The sequence below is a fragment of the Drosophila mojavensis genome, unplaced genomic scaffold (genome assembly GCF_018153725.1).
Source record: "Drosophila mojavensis isolate 15081-1352.22 unplaced genomic scaffold, ASM1815372v1 contig_81, whole genome shotgun sequence".
In the NCBI taxonomy this organism is placed as follows: domain Eukaryota; kingdom Metazoa; phylum Arthropoda; class Insecta; order Diptera; family Drosophilidae; genus Drosophila; species Drosophila mojavensis.
Genome location: NW_025318907.1, coordinates 2,358,267 through 2,375,920, shown reverse-complemented (window position 1 = coordinate 2,375,920; position 17,654 = coordinate 2,358,267). Strand labels below are relative to the sequence as shown.

The window sequence follows — 17,654 nt, the reverse complement described above, 5'->3', positions numbered from 1 at the left end:
AGCAAAACGCACACACACGCACTCAGCCGAGAGCCATTAACGCGCTGCTTGCCGAATTTAATGGCATGCGAACATTTTTGCAGGTATTTTTCACGCTACTCCGACCCTTCGGCTAAATGTTGAGGCCCCCGTAATGGGCATATTCAAGAGTCGTAATGGCATATTGTCTGTTTGATTTAGTTGTGGTGTATGTGTGTGTGTGTGTGTGTGGGGTGGGTGCCGATGTATCTGCATGTGGGTATCTCTTAATTACAGCGATTATTTAGCCAGAAAATTGAATTTATGGCTGCCAACAAAATCGGGCAGACTTTAAACACCTTCACAACTCGCGGTATGTAGAATTCCAGAACAACGAAAAACGAGTCTAGCATAGAAACATGTGTGGCTCTGTAGCAGTAGATGTAGTAGTAGTAGTAGTGAATAGTAGTAAATAGTCTAGCAGAGAAGAGACTGCTTCGAATGTCTGCCAGAAGAGCATCAATACAAATTACAGCTAAAATCGAAAAATTGGCAGTGTGTGGCTTAAAGAATTCTTCCAGATAATGCAACACAAATAATACATAATTGTTGTATTTGGATAGACAAGCTATAGGAAGACTACTCTATCCATCTATATATGTGTATCTATATATCTATCATTCTATATATCTCTCTTTCTATCTCTCTATATCTTTCTATCTCTCTATCTATCTATCTATCTATATCTATATATATATATATTTTTTTTTTTTTTTTTATTGTATATAAATATAAATGTGTATGCCCTTGTGACTTTTTTACAAACTCTGCCAGACCGTGGCGAATGCATTTCGATTTCCAGCTAAATATGATTTGCCTTGCATGCCTAATATGAAATATCCTCTATTGCGACGTTTGACTTGACAGCCTAATAAGAACGAAATCGTATTACACTATATCAATCCATGGAACATTTAACTGAAAGATCAGATCAGATTAGGCTTTACTTTGATTACAAATTAGATCTAGAATGATAATTTTTACTTGCTTCTCAATTAATCGAAAATCGAGAGCCGCCCGTTGATTTTGAATGATTTTGATTTAATAAATTCTCCAATTTGGAAATTGTCTCTTGCCGTTGGCCGACCATCTTACATGATAGCTCTAATATGCTCTATATACGTTATTTACGTTTCGATGGGGGAAATTTGCAATGGATAAGTACATTGATTACGGTCAGGCATCAAAATTAGGTCTATATATATAGGGCGTTGCACCAGAGCCATATCAGTTATCTCGCAATGGTGGAAAATACGGAATTGGCTGCAGCGTTGCCCCACATTCTGTTGCCGAATGAGGGCCTCTTGCTGCCGCGAGGCGCATCGGCGTTAGACTTGGAGCAGAGATTTGTGGATGAAATGGATAGGTCCTTGAATGAATGTGCTCCGGGCTTTTCCTGGAGCCCTCAGTCGAACAGTTGCGTGCCAGATATAGTTCAGCGTACGGCCAGGTGCCCGTATGGATATGTCATGAATGTACGGTTGAACGAATGCCGCCGAGCTAAATACGAATTAAAGCCCGAGCGTGGAACGATCAAAAGATGGTGGGATTCGGTATTCAATAAGAATACAGCGGGAGGTAGTGGGTCAGTTGCATCTGCAACACCAAAGCCAGGATCAGCAGCGGACTACGCCACCCATACACCACCCCAAAGACCCCCCACTAGCAGTCCTGAAGCGTGGTTCGGCTATGGCTATAATTTCGGTAGACATGAGCCTCACTGGTAAAGTGTTTGTGGCATCGAAATGTTTCCATGTTTATCAAAATAATTCCTTGACCACGACATGGACAAAAAAGGAAATAGAAATTTATAAAATAAATTTCACGATAAGGTGAAAACTGTGGCGATATAATTTGTAAAGGAGCATCAAAAGTCTTGTAAGCCCACTGAAATCAAATAAATAATAAAATGCATTAAAACAAACAACAATTAAATACCCTTTTTTTATACCCTGAACCCATTGAAAATGGGAAATCAGGGTATAATGGTTTTGTGAAAAGTATGTAACAGGCAGAACGAATCATCGCAGACCCCATAAAGTATATATATTCTTGATCAGCACGACGAGCTGAGTCGATATAGCCCTGTCCGTCTGTCCGTCCGTCCGTCCGTCCGTCCCTCCGTCCGTCCGTCCGTCCGTATGAGCAAAAGGATCTCAGAAGTTATAAGAGCTAGAGAGCTGAAATTTGGCATGCATACTCGTGTATACCATAGGCAGTACGAGTTTGCTTTATTTTTTCGATAACTCATCCGATAACTTTTTTATCGAGAATATTCGAAAAATCGACTTGGTTTTTTCAGCCTAGTTTGAACACTTTTAAACCTGGAGACTTCAAATTTGCGTTGTATATAGAGTTAATGGACACAAAGATTTTGTAATTTACAGATTTTGGATACCACGCCCCCTTCGCCCCAAATTTGTAAAAAACGCATTTCAAGTACTAGAGACTTGTGCTTTGGAATGTACACACATTTTAACCATATGCTTACGCTCTGAAAGTTTCATTAAGATTGTATGTCTACAAAAGAAATTATTCAACAAATAATGTTGTATCATATTGCAGCGCAGCCCAAGCGCTGCCGCTGCTAACTGCGCAGTAAGCAGAGCGCGTGCTTATAAGTGCATGTGTATGTATGTGTGCATAAAAGAAGTCCAGACTGATTAGAATATCAGCTTGGAGGGTTCAGGGTATCTCCTAGTCGAGCAGTCTCGACTAGAGCCTTCTTACTTGTTTATTTTTTGTAATATTGTATTATAATATTATCATTTTTTATTTTATATGAATTTAAAATTTTTATTTATTTTCTTAACAAAGCTACAATAATCAAGAAGTTTTTACTTGATTGCAAACGTAGGCGAATCATATTTATTTCCATTCAAAATTATATGATATAGAAACCTATTCAGATGACAATGTATTCCCGGAATTCAGCGTGAATTCATTTGGTGGATCAACACTCAAAGTATGAACAAATTGAGGCAGATCATATTTCATTTTCACATATTGCTCAATGATTGCTCTGAGTATTATACAAAATATGATCATTACATATTGTTTGAAGCTGTCGAGCTTTTTCGACAACTCTGGCTCCAATCATTTACGAAGGCAAAAAAATAAAACCAAAACGATATAATTTAGCTTATTATTTATTAATTTAATGCCGAGTCTGTGGACACTGTTTAGGCAAAGTTATTTCGATGCGAGGGTGACAAGTTTGTAGGTGTTGCGCGAATGAAGACTATTTTCGTACAGAGTTTAAAAGAATATAAATAAAGAGGAGTATGCAATTAACAGAGCGGATGAGATTTACATATGTATGTGTGTTATGCTTTGTTATGTGCAAGAGTGCACTAACAGCGAATGAGAATGACAAAGGAAAGAGATTAACTTAAGAGAAGCTTATTTAACTATTAAGAGCAATTATTAGCTGCTGCGCCGAACATCCTCCCCACCGTTAAAAGACCATGACTTTTAACAGGATCATCAACCGGAAGGACGCACAGCTTATTGACAGCTCGACGTGTAGTTCCAGTGGGTGTACGCAGAACAGCGACTCTCACGGCTCCATCGGCTCCAGCGATGATTTCAACGACCCGGGCTAATGGCCACTTCAAAGGTGGCAGGTTTTCGTCTTTTACACAGACGACATCGTTGACCTTGATAGAAGGCCGTGGGGTCCGCCATTTTACTCGCTGTTGCAGAATTGTGAGGTATTCCTCACTCCATCGCTTCCAAAACAACTGCTGTATGTATGTCATACGCTGCCAGCGATCGAGGCGATTGCAGTTAATCCGAGATAGATCTGGTTCGGGGAAGTCGATAAGTGGTCGACCAATCAGGAAATGCCCTGGAGTGAGAACTCCAAGATCATCAGGGTTTTCTGAAATTGGAACAAGAGGACGAGAATTGATTATAGCCTGAATTTGGCACACCAATGTGCGCAGTTCATCGAAACCAAGAAGTGCCGATCCCATAGACCGATATAGGTGCCTTTTAGCTGTCTTCACTGCTGCCTCCCAAAGACCGCCAAAATGTGGCGAACGAGGAGGTATGAATTTCCAATCGAAGCTGTTGTTGATGCAGTAGTTGTGAACTTCAGTACGATGTTCCTGGCTCAAAAATAAACGCCTCAGATCCGCCAACTCGTTCCGTGCACCCACAAAGTTGGTTGCGTTGTCTGACCAGATGCATGTTGGAATGCCGCGCGTACTGACGAAACGCTTGAGGGCGCCCAAAAAGGCAGCTGTTGACAGATCCTTTGCAAGCTCCAGCCATACAGCCTTGGTTGTGAAACAAACGAACACGCAGACGTAGCATTTTACTGATGCTCTATTTCGTCCATCGGGCTTGTAATAAAAAGGTCCACAATAGTCAACTCCAGTGATTGTGAATGCCGGTGAGCACTGTGCACGCTCCTTAGGCAAGTCTGCCATTATATGCTCAACTAGGCGAGGCCGGGATCTGCAGCAAATTATGCATTTTCGCAATTCTCGGGCAACAGTTTTCATGCCGCCTATGGGCCAAAACTGCAATCGAATAGCTGCAAGCAAAGCCTGCGGTCCGGCGTGGTGATGCATTTGATGAAAATGGGATATTATAGCGAAGGTTAAGGGATGGTTTTTGGGTAAAATAATTGGGTGACGCGCATCGAAGCCGAGAGTAGAATGCCCCAAACGACCACCAACTCTTAGTAGACCAAAATCATCCATAAACGGAAATAGCGAAAGAATGGCGCTTGACGAGTGTATATTCCTTCCATTCTGTAGGGCAGAGTATTCCGGTTGCAACTGAGCTCTTTGAGCAAGACGACATAATAGGAACGATCCTTGACGCAGATCATCCGATGATAACTCAGGTGATTTTATTTTCCGGATGAATTTATGAACATAACCAAAGATTCGCTTCATTATTCCGAATGAATTTATGTACTTGAATGACAAAGAGATGTCCACATGCTCTGCCGACAGCAAGACTCTTTGACGCATTTCAGGCAAGCATGCTTCAGGCAAGCAGTGCCTAGGCCAATAACATTTTTCCTCTTGCAAAAAAGAAGGTCCATGCATCCATAATTTCGAGTGCAAGAGCTCTAACGGTGCTGCTCCTTTAGATAACATATCTGCAGGATTCATCTCAGTGGGCACGTAATGCCACTCCATGCCGATTGTGAGCTGCTGTATGGCACAAACCTTGTTAGCAACAAAAACATTGAATTTGGATGGCTCTTCCTTTAGCCAAGACAAGACCACCGCTGAATCTGACCAGCAATGCATCTCACATTTGAACAAGTTCAGTTTCTCTATCTCGCTTATCAAGTTCGCAAGCAGAAATGCAGCGCATAACTCAAGCTTAGGCACAGTGAGGGTCTTTAGTGGGGCGACTCTAGCCTTGGAACAGAGTAGATGCACTTTAACAGCATTATTCTTCGATGACCGAACATAAACACAAGAGCCATAGGCCTGAAGGCTAGCATCGCAGAAGGCATGTAATTCAACTCTTGCTTTAAGTTCGAGTACATAACGAGGAAAGGTTGCATTGCTCACTTGATGAAAGTCCTTACAAAATTCGCTCCAAATCGTTTCCAATGATTGTGGTAGACTCTCATCCCATTGTAGCTTGTCTCTCCACATGCGTTGCAAGATGATTTTTGCCCTAGTTAATGTTGGTCCGATCAAACCTAACGGATCGTAGCATCGCGCAATGGTTGACAGAACTGAACGTTTTGTGTGTTTTCCAACACTAATTTTGGGCTCGAAAGTGAATACGAAGCTATCCTTTCGAGGCTCCCAGATGAGTCCAAGAGTTTTTGTCACATCGGTCCCATCGCCGAGTTTGAGAAAACTCTCCTGCTCGATTTCTGGAACTCCGCGAAGAATGTTGATTGAGTTTGAGCACCATTTTCTCAATTTGAAGTTGCCTCGCTCAAGAAGATTTTTAGTTTGTTCCATTATGTCGCGAACTTCTTCAACTGAATTGCCTCCTGAGATCAGATCGTCAACATAGAAATCTCGCAAAACAGTTTTAGCTCCTAGGGGGTATGATGACGACTCATCCATTGCTAATTGGTGCATTGCACGAATAGCCAAAAAAGAAGCGGGCTTGGTCCCATAAGTGACGGTATTCAATTTGAAGACTAGAATGTCGTCGTCTGATGAGTTTCGCCATAAGATACATTGAAGCATTGCATCAGGCTCTGAAACCTTCACACACCTATACATTTTACTAATATCACCTGTAAGTGCAATGGAAAATGTGCGGAAACGAACGAGTGTGTGAAACAATGTGGCTTGTATGGTCGGTCCTGACATAAGAATATCATTTAATGAAAGCCCAGATGTGGTAACAGCCGAACCGTCGAATACCACTCTCAGCTTTGTTGTCGAACTTTCTTCCTTGTATACACAATGATGAGGCAAGAAGTATTTGCATTTAGAAATCTCTGCGCTGAGCACCGGTGACATATGGCCGAGATCAATATATTCTTTCATAAATGCAGAGTATTTTTCCTTCATAGCATAATTTCGAGCAAACTTACGCTCCAAATTTAAGAGCCGACGCTTGGCCTGCACATAAGAGTCGCCCAAAGATTCGAAGCAAGCAGACTAAGTATTCCCCTGAAGACAATCGACGATGAGTTGTGATGAAATGCTGCTGACAGTGGAGCTCCTCTGTTGTTACCTTGGCGATAGGCTCGAAAACGTGCTCCACTTCCCAAAATTGACGAACCAAATCATCAAGCCGAGTGCTGAGATTGGTATCATCGGAAGCTCTTTGAGTTACGATGAACGATGAGAGTTTGGGGGCCGATTGCCCGCCACCTGATATGATCCAGCCGAGTTGAGTTTTCTGCAAAACTGGCAACCCAGGTGCCAACATAATTTGCCCAATACACAACAGCTCAAAGAAAAGACCAGCTCCGATGAGAAGATCAATTCGCTGTGACTTATAAAATAAGGGATCAGCTAACTTTATGTTTGAGGGTATGTTCCAACTATTAGTAGACATTGAAATTCCAGGCTGATTATCAGTAATCGTCTTGGCGATGATTGCGCTGATGGTAGTTGAGTAATCTGAAATCCGCGATTTCAGAACGAGATCGACTGAATATCCTTCAGTTGAGAAGCTAGCATCTCCAATGCCAGAAACTGCACTAAGCGACTTTCTTTTTCGGAGCTGAAGCTGATTAGCGAATTGCGTGGTAACAAAGTGAAGTTGAGATCCTGAATCTAAGAGTACACGACACGGAACGAATGTTCCAGCTCGATTCTTAACAAGGATTATAGCAGTGGCTAGAAGCACAACATCAGACGAATGAGGCGACAGATGGGCTTGAGGCAAAGAAGGTGACATTGCAACCATAGCAGAGGAATGTATTGCATTTGTTTGTTGGACAGTGTTGGATGTATCTACTGAAGATTGATTGTAATGCAATAAGGTATGGTGCTTCGATTGACAAGTGCGGCAGGTACTAGATTTGCAATCTTTCAGCTGATGCCCCTTTCTTAGGCAATTTAGGCACAGAGCGAGTCTCTTGGCCTCCTTATGTCGTGCAATGGGTGGCAATTGCTCAAAACGCTTACATTGAAATATCATGTGGCTCGTGTCTTCGCAAAAGACACAACGACTGGGAGCTTTGGAAGCAACAAATGATTTTCTTAAATATGTACTCACGATCTTCCCTGACTTGCCAACCTGACCATCCTGCAAAACTTGATCCACATTTTCAAGCATTCGACACCGCTCTTGCAAGAACGTTGACAACTTGGCCCACGACGGTAACTCATTTGCTGATGATCGTTCCTCCCATTTGGCCTGAGTGCATTTGTCCAATTTCTGCAACACTGTTTGCACGATGATACAATCAGCGACTTCTTCCCTCGATGCAAGAGAATCCATAGCACGAATGTGAGATGTAACCTTATCCGCCAACTGCCTCAGTCTACCCACAGATGAATCTGCCTTCTCAAGCCCAAATATCGCTCTGATGTGTGCCTGTAAAATAAAACGTTTATTATCAAATCGACGTTGAAGAATATCCAGAGCGACGCTATAGTTAGCCCTATTTATTTCCAATGAGCCGATGGTATCCAGCGCAGCACCACTTAAGCAGGACCGAAGATGTTGGAGCTTCTCAATAGGGCTGAGCTCAGAGTCAGCATCTATGATCGTTTTGAACATAGAGAAAAAGTTTTCCCACTCAGTATAGATTCCACTAAATTTTGGCAATTCCAACTGCGGCAAACGCGACCGATTTGACATAATGAGCACTGGATTAGCATTTGTAAAGCTTGTATTAAGTGTCGAAGAAAACTGTTGATTTGGCCGACTTCCCAGTTCACGTTGAAGCAGGGCCTTAAACTTCAGTAGAATTGATTCAAATTTCGCAGGTAAATCACTGGATATGGACTCAAAATCTGATTCTTCTAAGTTCGTGTGAACCGCATCGAAATTTGACTCTAATTTGGTGATTGAGTCCAAAAGTACACGTAAATCACACGAATCCATATGGCTTAATTTGTCCGCGTCTGATTCGGCATATAGTCTTTCGAGTCTATCGAACAGCGCTTTCGTTTTACGCTTTAGATAAGTGACCTGAGATGCAGGAACTTGATCAGCACTCGATTCTAAATTATTCATTTTAGCCACAAATTTATTTGTTTTATGTTCACTTTTGAAAGAACACTTGCAATTGCAAAGTTAATGTACAAGCTAATAGTTCCACTTATGCACATATAATTTATCTGCACATTTTATATGCAAGCCCACTGTACGTATATACATATGTATGTACGTGTGTGATCGAGACAACTATTTTCGGAATAGCTGTGCAGACGCTACATAAAAGGCGCTAAACGCGATGATCCACGGACGAAAGAAAAAATGATAAAGATAATCAGAATGCAAAGCCACTGCATGCAGATTATCTGAGCTTTGATTTATGTATGTGTGTGTGTGTGTGTGTCTTCTACGATTGACACAGCTTTTTAGGTTTGCGCGCTTTCTATGCAGATGCAGCTGAGAAAGCGCCAACCGCGACGAACGAAACGGCAATTAAAAGAGGATGCAAGAAACTCAAGACAATTGCGTACACATACATATAAGCAGTTCGAACGAAATGTTAAATGTTTTACAAGGTTGTGTCACAATGAAATTGATAATTTGAATGCACTATCTTGCACAAATGTTTTGTAAATTTCACTGATGAGCGACGCCAAGATGGTGTAATAACGTTTAACGCGCTAAGCGAGCACCACAGAGTGTATTAGAAATCACGTCGGGGTCACCAAAATGTTTGAAGCTGTCGAGCTTTTTCGACAACTCTGGCTCCAATCATTTACGAAGGCAAAAAAAATAAAACCAAAACGATATAATTTAGCTTATTATTTATTAATTTAATGCCGAGTCTGTGGACACTGTTTAGGCAAAGTTATTTCGATGCGAGGGTGACAAGTTTGTAGGTGTTGCGCGAATGAAGACTATTTTCGTACAGAGTTTAAAAGAATATAAATAAAGAGGAGTATGCAATTAACAGAGCGGATGAGATTTACATATGTATGTGTGTTATGCTTTGTTATGTGCAAGAGTGCACTAACAGCGAATGAGAATGACAAAGGAAAGAGATTAACTTAAGAGAAGCTTATTTAACTATTAAGAGCAATTATTAGCTGCTGCGCCGAACACATATAAAATCACAGCTGAGAGTCAAAGAGGGAGAGGCAGCAACTGGTCTTACTCTTAATAATAAGCTGAGGCTTAAATGAACAAGAATTAAAACAAATAAATAAAACTAAATCAAATGAAAGCGAGTATAAAACAGTCGGTAAATCTTACATTATTATTTATTTTCTTTTTCAGATACATGTTTCTATATATTTTTGCTCTCTTATTTATAAGCAACCTGTTGTTGTTGTTGTTTTGATTTTAGCTAAAATCAAGTTCTTTGTTGTGCATTGCAGGTACGTTCTTTCGATTGCCAGCAATGAAGCAATGAGAGGAAACTGTTGCCAAAACAAATGTCACGTGAGCCACAAACTTTTAGCTTATTTTATTTGCTTTCGTGTTGATCATCAGGACAAACGCTAACCATACAACAATTTGGCTGCTCATTTTAGCACAGAGACTGTACACAGCGGGTATACCCATCCATACAATGTGATTGTTTTTAAGGGGTATTGCTGAACATAGATTTTATGTTTGATATGAGAATATGCTGAAATATTTGCAGTAACATTTATCTATTTGGAATATAAATTGATTATATTTATCAGCTTGATTGAGCAATTGATTTTAATTGATTAGATTTACATATATTTGAAGGTATTTATAAATTTTTATATAAAAATTATATACATAAAAATAAAAAAATAAAATATATTTAAATATTTGTATAGTTATATTATTTAATGATATTTAGTGGCTGGATAGTACAATTGATTTTAATTTTAATTGATTCAAACTAAATAGATTTGAAGATGGTTTATAAGTTTTTATAAAAAATTATATACATATTTTATACATATATATATATATTTTTTTTTTAAATATATTTTAATATTTTTATAGTTATATCAATTTTTTTTTACAAAATTACAAAATTTTTCTTTAACTGAAAGCTGCGCCTGCAAGGGTATTTCATTGTCGGCCATGCTGATTATGGTTTATCCAACTTGTATTCTATTGTTGTTTTTGTTGTTGTTATTTGCTGCAGTTGCCTTGACTCGAGCTGTGATTTGCTGCAATGGCAAACGCGCTGGCCAAATCACGTAAGTCCTCGCCCAAAGGTGTTCCCCGCCTGAGGGAAGGGCTGAGGGGCGTGGGCCATGTGTCTGCCATCGCTACTTTGCTCTGATTACAAACAACAACAACGAAAACGAAAAACAATGTTAGGCGCGCTCTGTTAACGCCTGAGCGCCCCCCCCAAAAAAAAAAAAAAAAAATCCTAGTGTGCAGTTGGTTTTTTTTTTTTTTTTGCCTTGGCTTTGCTCTGGCCCGTAATAACCCTCCTCGCTGGTTGTGTGTTTGTTTTATTTTCTGTTTCTTTTTTGGCATGTGCAAACTTTGTTTTAAGTGAAAATTGAAACTCAACTCAGCAACTGTCCAGCATTCGCTTTTATGTGGAGATTGCTGTGCCGGGCGAAATCTTGTAACTGAAAACTCAAAGCAAACTGAGTCTACTACGTGACGTCCGGATGTGTCGCACCGGAAGTGAACACACATATATACTCATAGTATATATATATATATATATATATATATATATATAGACATATATATGATGAAAAAAGTTTCTATTTGTATATACATATTTTTTGCAGACAATTTTATTTTATATGAGCAGCAATCTATAGTCTAATATTTATTTAAATATTTACATATATTAAATATATATATTTATATTTTATATACATTTCTAAGAAATATTATACTAGAAATTGTATTCAATTTCATTTTATATGTATAATATTTATAAATATATCTCTGCTTACTTTCTTACGATCTACTATAACTAAAAACTATATAAACTATAGAACTAAAATTGGCAGCATATGCAAAATTATTTTCAAAATTTGTGTACAGCTTGAATAAATTGCAGGAAAGCTAAAATTCTTTCAAGGTGTGTCGAACACGCCTCATTTGGCTGTTAACCTACATTATACCCATTGAACTACCATTCACAAAAGAATCTGAACGTCAGTTGTTTTGTTTTGCTTTGTTGACCTGTTAGGTGGAATTTATTCAACATATCTTGAAATCAGTACAAAAGTATGAAATGCTTAATACAAATATCCATATCAGGCCATACTATACTGTCGAGAGAAAGAGAGAGATAGATGGGTATTAAATATAGTGAGATGATATCTTAGGCTAACTTAGTTACCTTTCGAAATATTTAGCATGAAATAAACTCGTGGATATATTTTGTTGGGCTTAGTTAGGGTCTTGCTTGCTGAGCTTTTGGCTACTGGTGGGATGTTTGCCAACTTGGCGTTTGGTGTTAAGTCGAGGCTTCGACTGGCGCATCAGTTGCTGGCGACGCAAGGAGAACATCAAGGCGCTGCTGCAGTCAATGCTGGCTGGCAGGTCCATCAGCTTGTAGACCTGGCCGTTCAGCTCGGTGCACAGGCACTGACGAGTGGGGCCCACCCCCTGGGGGCCTGTCAAAGACACTGGGCATGCGGGATCCAAATTAGATATGGACCCAGCACCCGAGGGCCGAACCGATGCCGACTTGCGAGAAGATGCAGCCTTGCGCGCCGATGCAGCTTGGCGAGACGATGCAGCCTGGCGAGCCGATGCAGACTTGCGCGGACGGCCCACCTTGGCAGTTGTCCGACGCTTGGCCAAGGGCATCAAGCGCTTCGTCTTGGACTTGGCCTTGGCCGCAGCGGTGGCCAGGGCCCTGATCCTGATGCGACGACGCGGTGCCAGTGCGCATACTTGACACGAGGAACGATTGCACGCTTGTGTCGACTGGCCGAACTGCGAGTTGGTGTACATGATCTCGGCATCGCGATTGTCCACCCGGCTGCCGTCCTCCGACGGAATGCGGCACATGCGCCGTATGACGCTTTTCTTCAGTTCCTTCTTGCCACGCACGCGCGCCTTCCTGCCGGCCTTGCCGCGCTTCGGTTTCTTCTTGGGCACCTTCACATGCTCCGGCTGCTGCTCTGTCTGGGTGCCGGTCTGATCAGTGACATTCGCTTCCTGCTGCCCATCAGCACCTACGGCCTCTGGCACCTTCTCAACGCGATTCTCCTATAACGGTTTCCGCTTACAGCACAGTTAGTCACAGCCCAAGTTCGATTCACTCACCTGCTCGTTGGCTTCGCAGCTATTTGCTTGGCCAATGTCGCGCTTGTTCTTGCTGCCCTTGCTCCTGTTGCTACCAGCATTCGATGCCATTGTGCCACCCACGTCTTCAACTATTTCTTCTTGAAAAAAAATTGAGTTTAGAAATAATTGAAAAATACACTACACTCTAAAAATGTTGTAAAAAAAAAAAAATAATAATAAAATATTTCAGCTGTGTGATGTGCGCTAAATCTAATACGAAACTGAAGCTATACATGAGCTTGAAGAGGCTTCAGGCTTTTATTTCGATATCAAAGCCTACTAGAAAATGTCGAAATAATAAATGAAAAAAAAATAAATAAATTAAAATAAAATTAAATTAAATATAAATATGAATATAAAGAAAAATATTATTTATTATTATAATATAAATATATATTAAATATAAAAATATATTTAATATAAATATGAATATAAAGAGAGATATATATTATTATTTATTTAAATGCGTAAGATTTGGCATTTGATTTATTTCTTTTAGGCCAATAAATGGCAATCAATTCATTCAGTTTAATGGATCTGCCCTCTACTCTCGACCCTCTCGACCCTCCACTCTCTACTCCTTTTATTGGCCAGTCTCTGGGCCAGAGCTGAGTTTCGCTTAGGTGTTTAACTTTGAGCTTGACCAGAAGTTGCCCGCCTGCGGCAGCTGCTGGCTAACTTATATTATTTCTATGAAACGATTTCTCGTGTAACTGTAAGCAAGACAGATCCTTGTGTGGAGAGCGGGCGGGTAAAATTGTTTTATGCTGTGCACGGTAAAAATTCACATAATTGCAGTTGGAATTCAACAAACAACAGCAAAGCGTAAATAGAAAGCGCAAAGTCAACAAAAATGCGAAAAATATACGGAAAAAATGGAGGAAAATTCTTGATGCAATTGGGCGGGGCACTGGTGCAAACTTAAAACCGTTGTCCACACACACACACACACACACACACACGCGTGCAGAGAGACAGCGAGCCACAACAACAAACACAAACAAATCGTCGCTAACCTTTGGCCCAACTTCCACTTCAGGTGCGCCAAGTAATTGCAACTGAAACTGAAACTTGGCAAAGTTGCAAAATAATACAGAATAAAACGATCGCCTGTGACCGACTACCAAATACCCTGCACATACTAAACTGTAAGGCTTAGGAAATATATGCATAAATAGATAAAAGCTTTATGATTTCCGATTTGTCTTGATGTTTATTTATTATTATCTGAATTTTTATTATTTTGTATTTTAATTTTAAGTTTATTTTAGTAGTTCTACATATAGTTTCTGTGAAGCAAAATCTGCCTAAAATGTAAAGCGGAAGAAGGTGGCAGAAAATATATGTGATCCGGATCAATAACTCCGGTTGATCTACACCTGTTCAACTCTTTGAAAATCAGGAAATCCACATCTAGGCAGGCTTCCACTTCAAAATTATACTGTTTACTTTAATGCTAGATATTAAACCTTTTTGTATATCTTTCTTCCTTCCAATGGAAGATGAAAAAGTTGTGCTTTGGTCATCAGCATATACAGTAAAATCTGGTTATAGCGATTCCGCTTATAGCGTCTGTACGGTTATAGAGACGAAAATTACCCAGATAAACTTTTATGAGCAAACTTATACGGTTATGGCGCCTGCCGGGTATTTAAGACGGTCCCTTGAGTGTCGCTATAATCATATTCTACTGAAATGATGTAGGGTATCTTCTAGTTGTGCACTCCCGTCAAGAAAACTCCAGCTTAGATGTGAATACATGCATCCACTATTATGTCAATCAGGCCTCGACTTGGATTAGATTCATATGCTCATTTCCTAGGCTTAATTCAAGTGTGGTCAATTGATCCTCCTCAATCGCATTTCTCTTAGCATTGATGCAACTGGCTGAACTGTATTTCAACGGTTGCATGGCAACAGATGCCTGCATGTTCAGCTCCTAAAATTCGCAATGTGATTCCACGAACCAGCTGAATAATTGCACAATTCTCTTGAATCCTCTCAGCTGTAAGCCTTGAGCAGAGAAACCCAGCGTGGGGTGAGCCGAAAGGGACTACCAGCCACAGCAGATAACGGTACGGAGCACAGGGTATTATGGGTTAAGTGGGGAGGGCAGCGTCCAGAGCTGCGTTTCAATGCAGCTCACACTGTGGCTAAATGAAAAGAAATCGAACGACCGTTGCCACGGCGTTGACAACATGAGACTTGCGAGCGAATGGAGACGCAAAGGAGACGCAAAAGGAGAAGCAAACGGACTTCCGTATACCCGTACGCCCGTACAGTTGTATACCCGTACGCCCATTTACCCGTGCACCCGTACACTCTGACACCCGTTTACCCGTACACCACTCTACCCTTACGCCCCTCTACCCGTACAAACTCCCACCCGTACACCCTTCTAGCCCCGTACACCCGTATTCTGGACTCGCACGCGTCTGTTGTTGATTTTAATTAAAATCTTTAAGCTGCCGTTGATTATTAATTATAGTGCAACGGTTCGCAACTGCAGGTGATATTGCAGTGGTGCAGTTAATTGCATTGCTTATTAGGTTACAGTTTTCTACACCAGAGCACTCAATATTCATGACTTTCCAGCTGATTGCTGCTGGCACTGACTTAATAACTTACATAAGCTTACTCCCGGTTCGGGTTTGGTTAAATTGCTTTTACTTTCGATTGGCTGCTCCATTTTTAGTCAGCTATATTCCAAATGAAGTCTCATTCTATAGGTTGGTTCTTCAATAGGACTTTCAATTTTGAATTGTCTTAGGCCTCAGTCGAATATCTTAAATGAAATAGAACAGCATTGAAAGGTGAATGAGAATACGGTCACACTCAAATCGATTGCAATTTGATCAGGCGGCATGCCCACTTCACTCTGTGCTGTTTTCAAATCCATTTCGCAAATTATCAAACATCGGCAACCCAACCACCACAACCACCCGAACTAACTGCACCACCCTCAGTGGTAGTCAAAGAACCTTTTTGACTCGAGTGAAGTTTGGGTTTGGGTTAAAAGGCGGATGGCGGCTTTTCACTTGGCCAACAACGGTATTTGGCGTCACTGTCCAAGCACACGTGCGTGTGTGTGTGTGTGTGTTTAGTCTGTCATAGTTTGGGGCACACACACACTTTTTTTGTCATTCACTTTTTTGCGACTTGTTTGCTCAAAAATTCTGATATATTCAAGTTTTTTGGCTTTTTGGCCACAGTTTTTGGCCGCGATGCCCAACGCTCTGACTCTCCGGCAGTCTTTAACGAACGTTTTCACCATTTTCACTTCGTGTTTTTTTTTTTTCAACACACAAAAACTCTCACACACACACACACACACAGAAAGAGTCGCCGAGCGTAGGCCGCAGTAATACATTTTGTTTTTCTTGGCTTTTCACGTGCATCGCCCATTTTCCTCCGTGCAGCCCGTTAGCTGTTTGTGTTTTCCGAGTACTTGGTTATGGTAATCGAATTTCAAATTATTGCCCCGGGCTATATGTATATATGCATGTCAGACAAGCCTGGCCACAGCCAGGACCCACAGCGACTGCTTTGCTTGGCTCGCTTCAGTACTTTCAATACTCTTCGCAACGATAGAGGCCTTGGCAGTGCGTACATAAATTTCGGGAATCAAAGAGTCGTTGCAGGACGCAGATAAGCCAAGACAGGACTTTGCACTGGGTGGATACATTTTTTGGATAGAAAAGTGGCTCCAATATCACCAAAGACCACATTAAGTATCTCTGAATTAACTAAATACTAAAATAAAATTACAATTATTTTTAATTCTATTAAATATTTATTAACATAAGAGATTTTATTTTATTTTCTTTTTTGTCTAAACTTTGGGTACTTAAATTTTGGGACAGTCTAGGCTTAAATTTATCACTCGAGTCATTTTACACAATTTGCTGCAAAGCTTTAGCTGCTGGAAAAATTGTAATTTTTATATAAAAAAAAATAAATAAATAAATAAATAAAATAAAATAAAATAAAAATATATAAAAAAAAAGCTTTAAATAATAAATTTTTTTTCATATTCATATTCATATTCCTTTTTTTTTAAGCTGAAATAAAAATCCAAATAATATATACATTATCAAAATAAAAATTTAAAATATATGTACTCATTTTTTGATTAAAATTAAAATTAAAAAAAATTAAAAATTAAAAAAAAAATGTATTAATTTTGTTAATACCATTAAAAGGTATTAAAATTTATTTTATTTCCATTTGTGACTTCGCTTTCTCTTTATTAATTTTAAAATTTGTATTTTTTTTATGTTTAGATTACTAATTCATAATTTATTAATTTATTATGTTAGCACTATAATATTTTACAAATTAGCTGAATTAACGGAAATAATTTACGACGTGGTCAGAAGCTTGATAATCTTATTAAGGGTATTCAGTATTCAGCATTCATAAAACAATTTTTTAGCTCTTATATATTTTGTATTTTCCTCTTTGTATTTTCATTTTTTTCTTTTTATTTTTTTTCTTCCTATTTTCAAGTTTCTGTTGTTGTTTTTCTAACGCGTCATTTTCCGGTAGCCTGTGACGCTTTCCCTACATCCTATTGGGACATTTTCCTAGCCCCGTGTGTGTGTGTGTGTGTGCCTGTGTGTGTTTTCATTTTTCTATTTTTATTATTTTTCTCAGCTTGTGTGCTTTTTCTGCTACTCTTTTTGCGGAAGATGAATTTGTTTCGGTTCGGGAAGTATTTTTTCCTTTGCATAGTAGTTGAGCGCATAGTTGTACACATGTGTGTGTGTGTGGGTGGGTGTTTGTTTTTTTTTTTTTCTCGT

At 39.8% G+C, this 17,654-nt stretch overlaps 4 protein-coding genes across 5 annotated transcripts in view; 2 read left to right on the top strand and 2 right to left on the bottom strand.

The window, feature by feature from the left end:
* Window positions 1–1,241: 1,241 nt before the first annotated feature.
* Window positions 1,242–1,953, top strand: LOC6580510. Its single transcript, XM_002006309.4, has one exon. The coding sequence runs from the start codon at window positions 1,260–1,262 to the stop codon at window positions 1,743–1,745; it is 486 nt and encodes a 161-aa protein (XP_002006345.1). The 5' UTR covers window positions 1,242–1,259; the 3' UTR covers window positions 1,746–1,953.
* A 1,198-nt stretch (window positions 1,954–3,151) lies between these two features.
* On the bottom strand, window positions 3,152–9,334 carry LOC122757772. Its single transcript, XM_044011208.1, has 2 exons — window positions 7,690–9,334; window positions 3,152–3,901 (listed from the first exon to the last, which is right to left on the bottom strand). The coding sequence occupies exons 1-2, from the start codon at window positions 8,653–8,655 to the stop codon at window positions 3,857–3,859; spliced, it is 1,011 nt and encodes a 336-aa protein (XP_043867143.1). The 5' UTR covers window positions 8,656–9,334; the 3' UTR covers window positions 3,152–3,856.
* Window positions 9,335–10,015: 681 nt separating this feature from the next.
* The window catches only part of LOC6580505 (protein muscleblind), a 186,317-nt gene continuing 178,678 nt past the window's right edge, over window positions 10,016–17,654 (top strand). Inside the window, exon 1 of the mRNA XM_044011200.1 lies at window positions 10,016–10,038. The gene's annotated coding sequence lies outside the window, so the exon portion shown is untranslated. The remainder of the gene's footprint in view (window positions 10,039–17,654) is intronic.
* On the bottom strand, window positions 11,717–13,051 carry LOC6580509. Of its 2 annotated transcripts, none has more exons than XM_002006308.4 (3): window positions 12,832–13,051; window positions 11,897–12,774; window positions 11,717–11,825 (listed from the first exon to the last, which is right to left on the bottom strand). In XM_002006308.4, exons 1-2 carry the CDS (start codon window positions 12,919–12,921, stop codon window positions 11,947–11,949), a joined length of 918 nt encoding a protein of 305 aa, XP_002006344.1. In that variant the 5' UTR covers window positions 12,922–13,051; the 3' UTR covers window positions 11,717–11,825; window positions 11,897–11,946. The 2 variants fall into 2 exon arrangements, with proteins under 2 accessions (XP_002006344.1, XP_032586109.1); XM_032730218.2 differs by having other exon boundaries at window positions 11,717–11,820.